At 38.6% G+C, this 13886-nt stretch overlaps 1 protein-coding gene across 1 annotated transcript; it reads right to left on the bottom strand.

The window, feature by feature from the left end:
* Nucleotides 1-1338: 1338 nt before the first annotated feature.
* Nucleotides 1339-1780, bottom strand: LOC131833128 (large ribosomal subunit protein eL33-like). Its single transcript, XM_059176331.1, has one exon. It carries the CDS (start codon nucleotides 1714-1716, stop codon nucleotides 1366-1368), a length of 351 nt encoding a protein of 116 aa, XP_059032314.1. The 5' UTR covers nucleotides 1717-1780; the 3' UTR covers nucleotides 1339-1365.
* Between the last annotated feature and the right edge of the window lie 12106 nt (nucleotides 1781-13886).

Below are 13886 nucleotides of genomic sequence, written 5' to 3'. Positions count from 1 at the left end.
GATCCCAGGCAGTGGCATCCTTTCTACCACTGGCCAAACTAATAAACAAACAAACAAACAAACAAATAGTTTAAAAACAATTTTAAAATGCTAATAAATCAATCTGTATTAAGCTTTTACAATACTTAGGTGCTAGGAACTGTTCTACAAACTTGAAATATGGCAGTGAGCAAATTAGACAAAATCTCTAGTCTCCTCGATTTTACCTAAGTTCTTAGTGATGAGACAGAAGGAAAAAAGAAACCACAACACATGTATTATTACCATAATGTTAACACTTCCTTTAAGAAAAGTAAAGAGAGCAAGAGGAGGACTGAGAACTATTTTAGATCAGATGGAGTCCTCTTAGGTGACATTTGAGCAGAGATCTCAATGTAGTGAGAGAATGAGCTATGTAGCTGGCTGAAATGAAGAGCAGCATGTGCAGAAGCCTGAGTCGTGAATAATCCTGTCAAGCCTGAGGAGCAGCAAGGAAGTCAACACAGTAGATCAGAGGGAATAGAGAGAAGAGGGGTGGGCAACGGGGTTGGAGGGGTAGCCAGAAAAGACCGTCAACCATCAATGTGCCCTTGAACCATCTGGGGAATTTTTATTTTTTTAATAAATTTATTTTAAAGATTGTATTTTATTTATTTGACAGAGAGAGAGCACAAGCAGGGGAAGTGGCAGGCAGGGGTAGAGGGAGACTCAGGGGATTGATCCCCCTTGGCCCTGAGCAGAAGGCAGCCGCTTAACTGGGGAGCTTTTAAAATTCACAGATCCTAAACCCAGAGAACTGACTTCAGGTGTTTGGGGATGGTCCCCAAGCAAAGGTAATTTGCAGAACTCCCCAGGTGATTCTAATGTCCAGATATATGTTTGAGAACCACTGATAGGGGGCCTTGCAGCAAATGTGATAGGAGGTGTGGTAAATTTGAGCAGGGGAGTGAAATGATCAGATTTACATTTTTTAAAGGATCTCATATGAGCTGCCAGGTGTCAGAAGAAAGCAAGCAAGGAGGCTAGAGCAGAACTAGGGAATACCAGCGAGGAGGCCATTGCAATAGTCCTGGTGAAAAAGAATATGGGGACTAGGGTGGTGGAGGCAGAAGTGATAAGAAATGGCCAAATCTGTGATGTATTATGAATGCAATGCCAACAGGATTTGCTGGTAGATTAGATGTAGGATGTGAAAGAAATATTCAATGATGACTCAAGAAAGTTTGGGGCCTGAGGAACCAAATTTGTGAGTGAGACAAGAGTCCTTCACTGGGGGAATGGGAAGAGAGGAATGATTTTGGAGGGAGAAATCAGGAGTTGATATAAAAAGAATGTTATTAACACTTTTCTACATTTTTTTTTTTACAAGAGAACAAATCTACACCTTTATTTATTTTTCATTAAATTTAAATCCTTGAGGGGCAGCATCACACGGATTCTGTGGCCAATGGCTTTAGCAGGAAGGTTGCTTCGGAATTTGGCACGAACCATGCCGCTGTTTCCATGAGCACGAGTTACTTTTCCCCAGATTACTCTGGTTTTGTTTGGTTTGCCATCAGGAGTCACTGTGTTGTTCTTTGCTTTGTACACGTAAGCACATCTCTTGCCTAGATAGAATTCTGTTTCATCTCGAGCACATACACCTTCGATTTTAAGAAGAGCTGTGTGCTCCCTCTGGTTGCGGAGACCCCGCTTATAGCCAGCAAAAATGGCCTTGGACCACAGACTTCCAGACATTATTCGGCGTTTTAGAGGAGTCCTGTTCCCAGCAGGCCTCCACAGGCCCCAAGATGGCGGGGAGAAAAGCACTTTTCTACATATTTGTCTTCTTCCCTTTGTAAAAAATTTTATTTATTTCTCTATTTATATGTCAGAGAGAGAGGGAGCACAAGTTGGGGGGTGAGGAGGAGCAGAGAGAGAAGCAGACTCCCTGCTGAGTGGATGCGGGACTCCATCCGAGAACCCTGGGATCATGACCTGAGCCCAGGGCAGATGCTAAACCAACTGAGCCATCCAAGCACCCTGTCTTCTTTCTTTTATATCTTTCATTTGGCCATAGCCTAAGTTCCACCCTGTCCAAACCACAAACTGCAGCTCATCTCCCTTGTGAATCCAAAGCTCAAAACATTTCCATATGGTGATATTATATGACTATAAAATAATGTACCTGTGCAGATACTCTAAAGATCTGAGGAAAGACACACCCGCTAAATCTACAACTTCTGGAAAAGGCATTATAAGCATCTCCACAAGGAAAGTTTTAGCTCTCATCAATGCACTCCTGTGGGCAAATTGGCAGTTAAAATTTGGTTCAGCCACATTCCTGAGTGGGAGTAGGTCCTGAAGCTTCTAAGAGTCAGACCAACTAAATTTCAAGAAGTATCCAATCTTCTCCATTAGCATTCTTACATATAAAATGATTGCATGATTTAGATTTTGCAAAAATCAGATGCATTTCTTTATTTACATATTATAAGCAAGGCTCATTAAAATTTTTTTTTAATATCTCCATTTTTTTTTTTTTAGAGAACTGTTGAACTTCTGATCCCTCTTCTCAATTTTAACATGAAGTTTAATCCGATTTCTAAAAAGCAGTATTGACTGTTTAAATTTTTCTAGTGGCTGATTTCCATTCTGGAATCAGTCTAGCCTATTTGAAAATAATCTCTCTGAAAAACATGTTAGAATAGTTTTCCTTTTTTTAACTCCTAGAGGGCCCTGGATTACAATATTGCTTTAGCAATATTCATTTCTATAAAAAAGAATTATACATTTAAATTAAGAGAAAATATTTTATATCTTTATCAAATTTCCTTTATCAAAACAAAAATTTAAAGTTGTAAAGTGAAGACTTTAAAAGACATCTTTAATAAACTATAAAAACTACATGAATATTAAAATCATTTTATAGAAATATACTGATAGGACAGCTAGCTGTAAATATCAGTTTTTATGTTTAAAGACAGTACTAATCAAGCCTTCTTAGTTAAACAAAAATTAGAGATATCACAGCCAATGTATTAAACTAAATTACTTCAGAATAAAGACCAGATACCCAGGTTATTTTTCTTTGGTTGGTTGTTTTTAAAGATTTGTTTTATTTATTTGAGAGAGAGAAAGAATGAGCGAGAGGGATGGCGGGAGAGAAAAATCCCAAGCAGACTCCCCACTGAGCACAGACCCTGACTCGGGACTCCATCTCAAGATCCTGAGATCATGACCTGAACTGAAATCAAGAGTATGCCACTCAACAAACTGAGCCATCCAGGCACCCCCAGCCACCTGGGTTTTTAACTTATTGGGAGACTCTGGGGGAAAAAGTAAATAAAATGTCATAACAATGCTATTGATAAGAGTTTGCTTATATGTACTAATATGTTGATGAAATAAAAGTAGCTCTTCATATGTTGAAAAGAGATTGCATGTGTGTATAAATGAAAAAAAAAAGTGGACCTTTTTTTTCAAAAGAAGAGAATGTCAAAGAAGGACATAATAAACTGCTCTTGACTAAGGGAAGAAAAAGATCAGAAACATAGTTTTCCTTTTATGATAGTGAGTTTCTGAACAGTGTTTTGTTTGCCAGAAAATTTGAAAGCAAAGGAAAAAGCTTTTCAAAGTGACAAAAATTTCCCAACCATGTTATAAAGTAGACTGATCCCATAGGATAGGTTATAAAGTAGACCTATCCCATAGCAATAGGTTTTTGGAGACAAGAATTCATCTCATGCTAATAAATATATTACTTTATTTTTCTGCTAAATTCCTTTGCCTTGAGCTTTTTCAGTGCTGTCAAAGCATTGCTCAATCACACTTAAAAACAATTGTTAATATGAAAAATTAATGATGTTTATAAAACTATGTTGATATACACTGAGATAACTCCTTTATAAAAACCTAATAGCTTCTTATTAGTACATTTATTCAAAGCATGCAAAGATCTAATTATCTTAATGGTGTTAATAGCAATATTAACCCAATTATCTACATAATGTTAACTTGAATGGCAGAATCTTTTTCTATTTCAATTTTTTAATTTTTTAAAATATTTTTCCAGTTTTATTGATATAATTTATATATAATTATAGTAGTTTATGACATAATGTTTTGATAGATGTTATATTGTAAAATGATCAGCACAATAAGTTAACACCTATCACCTTGCAGTTTCAAGTTTTTTTCTTGTGATGAGGACTTTTAAGATTTTCTCTCTTAGCAACTTTCAAATATATAACATGGTATTGCTAACTGTAATCACCATGCCATGCATTATCTCCTCTGGGTTCTCTTTCCTATGGCTACCAATCCCATTCATGAAGAACTCCTAATGCCATTACATCAGGAATTAGGTTGAAATACGACACAAACATTCAGTCTATAGTGATGCTAAGAATTGACAAAAGTTAGAGATCTCCAAAATAAAGGAGTCCAGGGAAGAATCTGGAATGATTACCTAGTTTTGGAGAAATTGATTCTGTCCACTGAATTAGGGTAAAATTGTTTCTAGTGGGAAGCTGACATGTTTAGTTTTGGAATTTCCAAATTTAATTCACCTGTTGTACATCTAACTAAAAACCTGAAACATGGGTCTGAAGTTTAGCAGAGAACTAAACTGGAAGAGAATTGGATACATGTTGGAGAAGTCTTAAAATCTTAAAGCCTTAAAAATAGCAGGTACAGTAAAAACTGCCCAGAAAAATTATGGAGAAAAAGTTAAAGACACAGCACTTGATTATTACATACAGAGGGGCAATTAGACAAGGGAACTATAGAAATCTATCAGATTTTTCAGGGTGTCAGAGGCCCAAAGGCAGTGATTTGAAATCCTAGAACCCAGAGAAGGAACAATTTCAACCTAAAGGGTAGGGATGGTGTGATGGTTAGTCTTATGTGTCAACTTGAACGGGCTAAGGGATGCCCAGATAATTGGTAAAACATTATTTCTGGGTGTGTCTGTGAGGATATTTCTGGAAGATACTAACATTTGAATTGGTAGACTGAGTAAAGAAGGCTGTGATCTCCAACTCCAGTGTGCATCGTTGGCAAACCACTGAGCTGAATAGAGCAAAAAAGAGGAGGAAGGGTGAATTTGCTCTTTTACTGGAGCTGGGGCATCCATCTCCTCCACCATCAGACACTCAGGTCCTGATTTTCAGGCCTCTGAACTTCCTGAAGTCTGAATCACACCATGGAATTTCCTAGTCCTTTAGCTTACTGTCAACAGATCACGGAGCATCACCACCTCTGTGATACATGTGCCAACTCCTGTAGGAAGTTTCTGTTTATATGTATACCTATCTATATCTTAATGATTTTGTTTCACTGCAGAACCCTGACTAGTACAGGGGACCTTCTGAGAGGAGCAAAATGGAGGGTTGCTGGAGAAGTTTGTTTATCTCTCCAAAATCTTTCACAAAATAGTGTAATATAACAGAAAGGGGTGGGGAGATGCAGAGAGAGAAAGAAGAGAGGAAGAGAGAACCTCTATGAAAACGAATCCTCAAGTAATGAGTGGGGCTGAGGGGCAGGTGTCTCTCCTCTCCCTGGTGTCTCCCGGTATCAGGAAAGCTGCAGAGGACATCTGACAGCTCTGAGCTGGGAAACCGGAAGCAGCCCACCAAGAGATCACACTCAGAGGGAGGAATCATGCTTCCAGAGAAGATCGTGGGGCACCACACTAATGTGCAGGGGCTCTGAAGGCTCTTACTTGGAGTATGTGCAGAAAACCTCCAGAGACCCAGAGAGGTCATGGGAAGACAGAAGATGGAGCAGGAAAGGAGTGATCTGAGCAATCACAATCAAGGCTCTCAGAGCCTCAAACAACACTGAGATTATGGGCACCAAGCCCCCCCACATTTGAAAATCCCCATATAAGTTTTGTCCCCCACCAAAAAAAATTTTACTAAAAGTTTACTGTTGACTGAGAGCCTTTACCAAAAACAGAAATAGTTGATTAATATGTATCTTCTATGTCATACGTTATTATATACTATATTTTTACAATAAAGTGAGTTAGAGAAAAGAAAATGTTAAGAAAATCATAAGGAAAATACACTTATAATACTGTATTTAAAAAATCCACATATAAGTGGACCCATGCAGTTCAAACCCATGTTGTTTAAAGGTCAGCTGTCCTGGGATAATTACCCCGTAGCAGAAAAAAAATAATAATATATGGCCACAAAGGAACTGACAACTGTAATCTAGCATTTCAAAATGAGATACAATACATTTTAAAGACCAGAGAAGCGATGAAAGAACAGCATAGCACTCACAAATGGTACATCCAGAACACAGAAAAATATGAAAACAGAGCCAGCAGAGCTCAGGGGCTACCAAACAGAAGGGAAAGGACATAGAAATGGCATAGAGGGACGCTGGAGACTCGTGTCACAGATATCACCATTTACAACCTGGTTCTCACTCAGAGAACCAATAAGGGCTAAGTTCTCTAGCCAGTTATGCCTCTAGAGCTCTGTCTTTGGGCTTGCCCCCCAACTGACCTTTGTTTGTCTCCACTACAGCATTTTGTATTCTCTTCCACAACGTCCCTTAGGTTTTCCTTCTTAGCCTCATACACTTTCCCTAACGCTCTCTGAGCCACGTTCCATGAAGGTGGCTAGTATCACTACTTGTACCTATGGGGCCCGTGTGTTCACACTCCACAAAGAATCAAATGTCTTGACACTGACATTCTCTTTGTTCCCTTAAAACCCTCCACCTCACCCCTAGCAATGAGTCATTCAGACTTTGACTTCAGAAGCAACACTTGGCAGCTGGTGACAGTTTCTCTTGGCAAATTCATGTATCAGATAAGTATACACGAGACCTGGATTATGTCAATTTCCTGGCAGATGATATGGTTTTTAAAAGTGGAGGTAGGAAAAACTCCCTTGCGTGTATGTTGAGCTGACTTTAAGTAAACAATAATTGGAATAATTGAGGTCTGAATATTGTGTGTAACATACTTAGTTGTTTGTGCTGTTATGTTAATATCAGTCAGAGAGCAGTGGCATTATGAAGCCCTAAGTACATCAGTAATTCCAGAAAGAAGCATTCTCTCCCTGAGATTTCTTCTCTCTGTTCACTGGATAGCCTCCCAACAGCCTGACTTTCATAAAGACAGAATACTTCGTGGTCAAAAATGTACTACTCCGCCAAAAAGACCAAGAGAAGTCACTGGGGAAGGAAAAAAAAAAAATCAGCGAGTAGGGAATAATGCCATCATCCTTTGAAAGTAAGAAGCATCTTTGATTTTATAAACCAGATTGCAGAAATTTTAATTGCCCTACCCCTTTCAGCTCTATCCTTTATTTTAAAGTTTCATTCTGAATTTCTCTCTTAGTTAGGGATAGTAAAACCACCTTGATGCTTGGAAAGCTATGGTGATTTAGCAAGCACATAAATCTGAACTTAGTATATAAACCAAGAGTTTCTAAAGACTTATGGATTTTACTCCAAAGATGACAGCACGTTCTCCCAAACGGCTCCCCGCCACCAGGTAGAGGACAGCCTGACCTCTGAGGATTAAAGGTGGTGATGATGAGCTTCCAACTTTCCTCATAAAAATCTAAGTACATTTCAGGTAATGTGCTCTAACACTGATACAATAGGACGGCATTTCTGATCCCATAGCTGCGGCTGAGCGAGGATGCTTAAGGTACTCAGTATTCAGGTAGCAATAGACCATGTTGCAGATGTAATGTACAAGCAAGGAGAAGCCTACTGCTTTTCATTTGGCAGAATAAATAATTGCGAGAATGGTGTCAAATTTCAAACCCAGACCACGGCTCAGTTAGTTGAGGAACGGGGGAGTAGGCGGGGAACAAGGACAATCAGGATGGTTTATATAGCTCATTTTCTATATAAACAAATTTTGATGTGTGAGAATGTCAGTGCTGGCAGACTGTTTCTATAGTAATATCCTAATAGCTTAGAGACCTCCTGGGGAAATTATTTCTCTCTCTGCTCTATCTGGTGGTATGTGAAACCAATAACGTCCAAAATAAAACACAGAACAGCACAAAAAGTAAGCATGGAGAGAAGAAATGTGTTATATGGCTACCTCCCCTTCCTAAGGAAGAACTAGAAAATTGAGGCTGTTCTTAGCCGCAACTTTTGTCCAGTGATTTAAGCAGAAGATGGGGGAGGGGGTGCTCCTTCTTTATTTCTATTGTTCGTGAATTTGAAAAAAAGACAAATACTCCCACTAACAGAGAACGTGATGGGTGAATGATTACCAAAGGCACTTTTCCTCTCTTTGCCTCTCCTTCTGGGTTAGAGACAGAGGCATTTTTGTTTGCTCAGAAGCCCTTCTTATAAAGTTCCATAATTATTTTAAGGAGAATAGCCTCTAAATCTAATATAAATTAATACATATGATATTAATATATATAACATTCCCCATTGTCACTTAAATTAACTGAATTCCATTTTAGGTCATTCCACGTAATAAAATCAGAGCATTGCTAGCACTCCCAAAATAAGTATGGTGAGGGCATTTACTCTGTTCTACTGGAAGTGTTGCAGGTGGAAAGCAAAGGGAACATCCTCTACCAAAAGACTGTTTACTTTCTGCTTAAATTTAATTAAAGCCAATTCCTATCTCCAACTGCCCTGAGACACCTAGAATTTCCAAAATAACCTTACTATTTTGTGCTAAACTCAAGAGATAGTGCAGGATTGGGGGTAGAGGTGAGGCACTGTTTTCTTTTAAATAAGAATTAGGCAATGTTTCCTGCTTTTCCAATAACTTAGTGAATGAAAAGATGTCTGGGTCAGACTGTCTCACAGTAAAATTATAGCAGGAACACATGACGCTTTTATATACATGATTTAGTCAATAATAGGTATAATGCAAACCCCGCCTCTAATGGTCTGACTATAAGCTACAAACAATACGGGGGAAAAAATGCAAAATTGCTAATTACTTTGAAAATGCAAACATGGTCTATATCAATGGCAGGAAAGAGTTCAGTCTGGGAGGGACCAGAGGAGGAGGAAACACTGCACATTTTTTTGTCCTTAACAGAGTACACGTGACCACACTAATAGCATGGGAGTAGGCTAGCAATGTCATTATCCACAGGAGTGTAGAAAGTGTGTGAAAACTGTTCAAGCCACTCGGGAAATTCAGGTTAGTAGGAGATTACAAACCGCTCTTTCCTCTGCCTGCACGCAGATCATGAGGCTCTTTGCACTCATTTTGAAGGCATAGAAATACAGGCCTAATATCAAGTACAGCCTATAAATATGGACCCAAAAAGGGATTCAAAGGAACAACTTTAGCCCGGCACCATATAGAAAGCCTTGCTAGTACCTCCTTGTACTTAAGCTATGAGACGAGAAATTCAAACTAAATAGAGTTTTAAAAATCCCTAAATGGAAGCCTGTATCCCTTTCTTTAGGAAAGGCAAAAAAATAAGCCATTGACTTTTTTTTTTTTTTTTAATCTCTAACTTAGCCAGCATCCAAAAGGCAGTACAAGGCGGGATATTTATCCTACCACACTTTGCACAAATACAGATTTCCATAAAATCAATTAATCAAGGGTCGAAGGGGCTTTGGAGGTCATGAAGCCCAATCTCCTACCGAGTTACTCCTACAGCCGGAAGATTATCCAGCTGTGTTCAAAAACCTCCACATGGGGAGATTACCGCTCTTAAAGCAGCTCCATCCACTGAGGAAGAGCAGAAGTTATTAGAATGTTCTAATATTGGGCTGAAATCTGCCTCCTGGTAATTTCCACCCACTGGTCCTAGTTTTATTCTCTGAAGCATTTCAGGGTCTAACCCCTCATCATCACCATGACAACTCTTCAAATATTTGAGGGCAATGAGAGCTTTCTTCACCCAGGCTATACATTCCCAGTTTCCATACCTTTTCATTTAGAGACAGGCTCTTCATTCACCTCAGGATGCTGTCCTTGAAAGTATATCCTACTTGGTCAATGTCATGTTAAACTATACAGACCAAAATATGATACAGTAACACATTTGGGTCTGGGTACAAAGACTTCCACCCCTTTCCAGGAACACACATTTTCTTACATAAGAATAAAAGTGTCGTTCAATCACTCTCCCTAGTAATGCCCGCTACCAGAGACATAGGTGGTAGCACTCAATCTTGACATCTCCAAAGTAGAAGTTTTTCCCAGAAAACATTACAGAACTGACTTCAGTTCAGTAAATGGTTTCAAGCACTCGTGATAAAGAAGGCTTTACACAGGGGACATAGAAGGTATAAAATCCTAAAAATTATACAAAAGTTTATTAGATATGGAGGAAGGCAAAACCATTTCCTTAGAGAAGTCTGGGAAGGCTGAATGGAGAGCAAATGAAGAGACAGGTATTGAGGAATCTTGAAGCTTGGATGAGATTTTAGTGAGCATAAAAATATGTAGAGACAGTGAATTTCAAGATAGAATAGACAACTGAAGAGCAAGGACTAAAGAAAAGGCTATGATGCTACCAGGAAAATAACAGCTCAATGAGACTGTGGTGTATAAGACAAGAAGGGAAGGATTGGGATATAAAGCTTTGAAATCCATTTGAAGAAACTGGACTTTGTTTAAATGCTTACCAGTGATGCCAAATGTTTAAATCTGGCAAATCCTCTAGTCATGGCTGATGACTTTTTTACTCAGAATAGGAATCCCTAAAATATTCATTTCTATACTCATATTCTAATGGGATTTGGCCACACAAAAACTAGAGGTACGTGCCTGTTAAAATGGCCATCATGATAAAGACAAGAGATAACAAATGCTGGTGAGGATGTGGAAAAAGGCAACTGTGAGGCATGGTTGGTAGGAATGTTAATTAGTCCAGACACTATGGAAAACAATATGGAGGTTCCTCAAAATATTAAAAATAGATCTTACATATGATCTAGCAGTTCCACTTCTGGGAATATATCCAAAGGAAATGAAAACGCTAACTCAAAATGATATCTGAACTCCCATGTTCAGCGTTAACATTATTTACAACAGCCAAGATATGGGAACAATCTATGTGCCCATCAATGGATGAACAGATAAAGAACTTGTGATACACACACACACACACACACACACAACCCACTGGAATATATTATTTCACCACTTAAAAAAAAGGAAACCCTCCCATTTGCAACAACAAGGGTGGAACTTAAGGACATTATGCTAAGTAAAATAAGTCAGAGAAAGAGAAATAATGTATGGCCTCTTAAGTGTGGTATCTAAGGACAAAATCAAGAGCAAAAATTTCTTTAAAACAATCAAATTCATAGGAAAAGAGATCCGATTTCTGGTCATCTGAGGCCAAGGGTTGAAGAGAGGGGAAATAGGAAGAAAGTGGTCAAAAGATAGAAACTTCCAGTGATAAGATAAATATGGTGACTACAGCTAACACTGTTTTAGAATACACAGGGAAGCTGTTAAGAGAGTAATTCCTAAGAGTTCTCAACGCAAGGAGAAATTTTTTTATTTTTTTCCTTCTCCTTTTATTGTATCTATATGAGAGGATTGGAGGCTAACTAAGCTTGCTGCACTAATCATTTTACAATTTCTGTAAGTCAAACCATGACGCTGCATACCTTAAACTTACACGATGATGTATGTCAATTATATCTCAATAAAACTGGGAAAAATCAGAGATCTATCATATGCACATATTTTGCAAACACCATAACAGCTAACATATTGTACTTTATGTTGTACCACGCACATGCCAGGCACTATACACTAAATGTTTTACACAAATGAACTTACCGGAGACTTAGAATGTCTATTTGAAGTAGGAATTCTTAATTTCCTCCTTCTCCATAAGAAGAAACTGAGGCACAGAGGGGTTAAGAAACTTATCCAAGATCACAGAGCTAGTGAGTGGGAGGAGTAAAGATTTGAACCTAAAGCCCGGCTCCAGGGCAAATTTGCTGCACCATGCTACCTCTCACATTAAGTATGTGGTTATTTATTCTAGCAACCTGCTTATAACCTTACTAATTCAGGTTTTTAAAAGCTGTTTTTAGCCTTCAGAATGAGCTAAAGCCACTTTTCGGTTTATATCTATCGGCTCATCTTCCAGAACTCTTAACGCTATTCTGGATCCTGATTAAGGGGCTCAGTTAGCCTGCTGAATCCCAGGAACTCTGAATCATCACATAAAACGAGTCATTCCTCCATGGCTAACTGAAGGGAAATTTGCCTGTGGTAAAAATACATCTACAGATCATACACAGTTCCCCTCATTCCTCCTCTAAAGCAGATTCCATAATTAAGGGTAGGCTAATCTCTTCAAGCTGCCACTCCCTCCCCACTTCCAGGACAGTTCACAGCTGAACAACTCTGACAGATAAAAATGTAACCTGCTGTTAAGATCCCCAGGAACGAAAATTCCACAGCCACCCCCAAGGTAACAAATCCCCTTGCCTGACCACTTGGAGCCATGGCTATTCATCAAATGAGAAAGTTTATTTACATACTTCCAATGAAACTGCTTTCTCTTGATTTTCTCGGGGGCCCTCTGGTCCCTGAAAACTGGCTTTGTTCTGTGGCAGCTGGCGCTATTTCAGATTATGGGATCACTTAATTGGGTCATGACTTGTTTTCTAGTCCTGACTCCTCTGCCACCAAGGAAATTTGCTGAAGTTAGCAGACTGAGAAGAGGTGACTTAAGGGGAACCTGGACCCTTAGAGGGAGGTGTTCTTATCCTTGACCAAAGAGCTGGGATATATGCAGGTCCAACATGCACCAACCCAGGGAGGCTTGCCCTCTCTGAGTAAATCCTATACCTTCCTCTCCATGTCAGTTGAGTTTCTGCTCTGATAGTCTGACTTACCTTTTGGGGGACTGACCTACTTTTCAAATCCTCAGAAACTTCCAGGTCAGGGCTAGGCTACATTGGGCAGGAGAGTCCCCAAATCTCCAATTTTCAAGAAGCTTCAAAACTCTGTAATAACTAGGAATTAATTTAACCAATGAGGTAAAAGATCTGTACTCTGAAAACTATAAGATATTGATGAGAGAAATTCATGACAATACAAATACACAAAAAGATATTCTGGGCTCATGTATTGGAAGAACGAATACTATTAAAACGTCTAAACTACTCAAAGCAAACTATAGATTCGATGCAATCCTTATCCAAATACCGTGGCGTTTTCCACAGAACTAAAACAAATATTTCCCAAATTCGTATGGAACCACAGAAGACCCCTGAATAGCCACAGCAATCTTGACAGAAGAACAAAGCTAAAGGTAACACATCCCCTGATTTCAAACTATACTATAAGGCTATAGTAATCAAAACAGGATGGTACTGGCACAAAAACAGACACATAGATCAATAGAATAGGATAGAGAGCCCAGAAATAAGCCTACACTTAAATGGTCAATTAATCTATGACAAAGGAAGCCTGAATATGCAATGGAAAGACAGTGTCTTCAACAAATGGTGCCGGGAAAACTGGACAGCCACAGACAGAATGAAAATGGACCACTTTCTTATACCATAAACAAAAATAAACTCAAAATGGATTAAATATTTAAGTATAAGACCTGAAACCATAAAAATCCTAGAAGAAACCAGGCAGTAAGCTCTTTGACCCCAGTCTTAGCAATATATATATATTTTTTTTTTGGTACGTCTCCTCAGGCAAGACAACAAAAACAAAAACAACAAACAGACTACGTCAAACTAAAAAGCTCTTGTCTAGCAAAGAAAAGCATTAACAAAATGAAAAGGCAACCTAATAACTGAGAGAAGATACTTGCGGATGATATATCCATATGGGGTTAATATCCAGAATATTCAAAGAATTCACACAACTCAATCACAACAACAAAAACAACCCAATTAAAAATGAACAGAGAAACTAAATAGACATTTTAAAAAATACATACAGATGGCCAACAGGTACATGAAAAAAA

The sequence above is a fragment of the Mustela lutreola genome, chromosome 6 (genome assembly GCF_030435805.1).
Source record: "Mustela lutreola isolate mMusLut2 chromosome 6, mMusLut2.pri, whole genome shotgun sequence".
Lineage (NCBI taxonomy): Eukaryota > Metazoa > Chordata > Mammalia > Carnivora > Mustelidae > Mustela > Mustela lutreola.
This window is presented reverse-complemented; position numbering and strand designations above follow the sequence as displayed.

Coding starts and splice junctions, on each gene's coding strand:
- LOC131833128 (XM_059176331.1), bottom strand. CDS start 1,716: ATGTCTGGAAGTCTGTGGTCCAAGGCCATTTTTGCTGGCTATAAGCGG.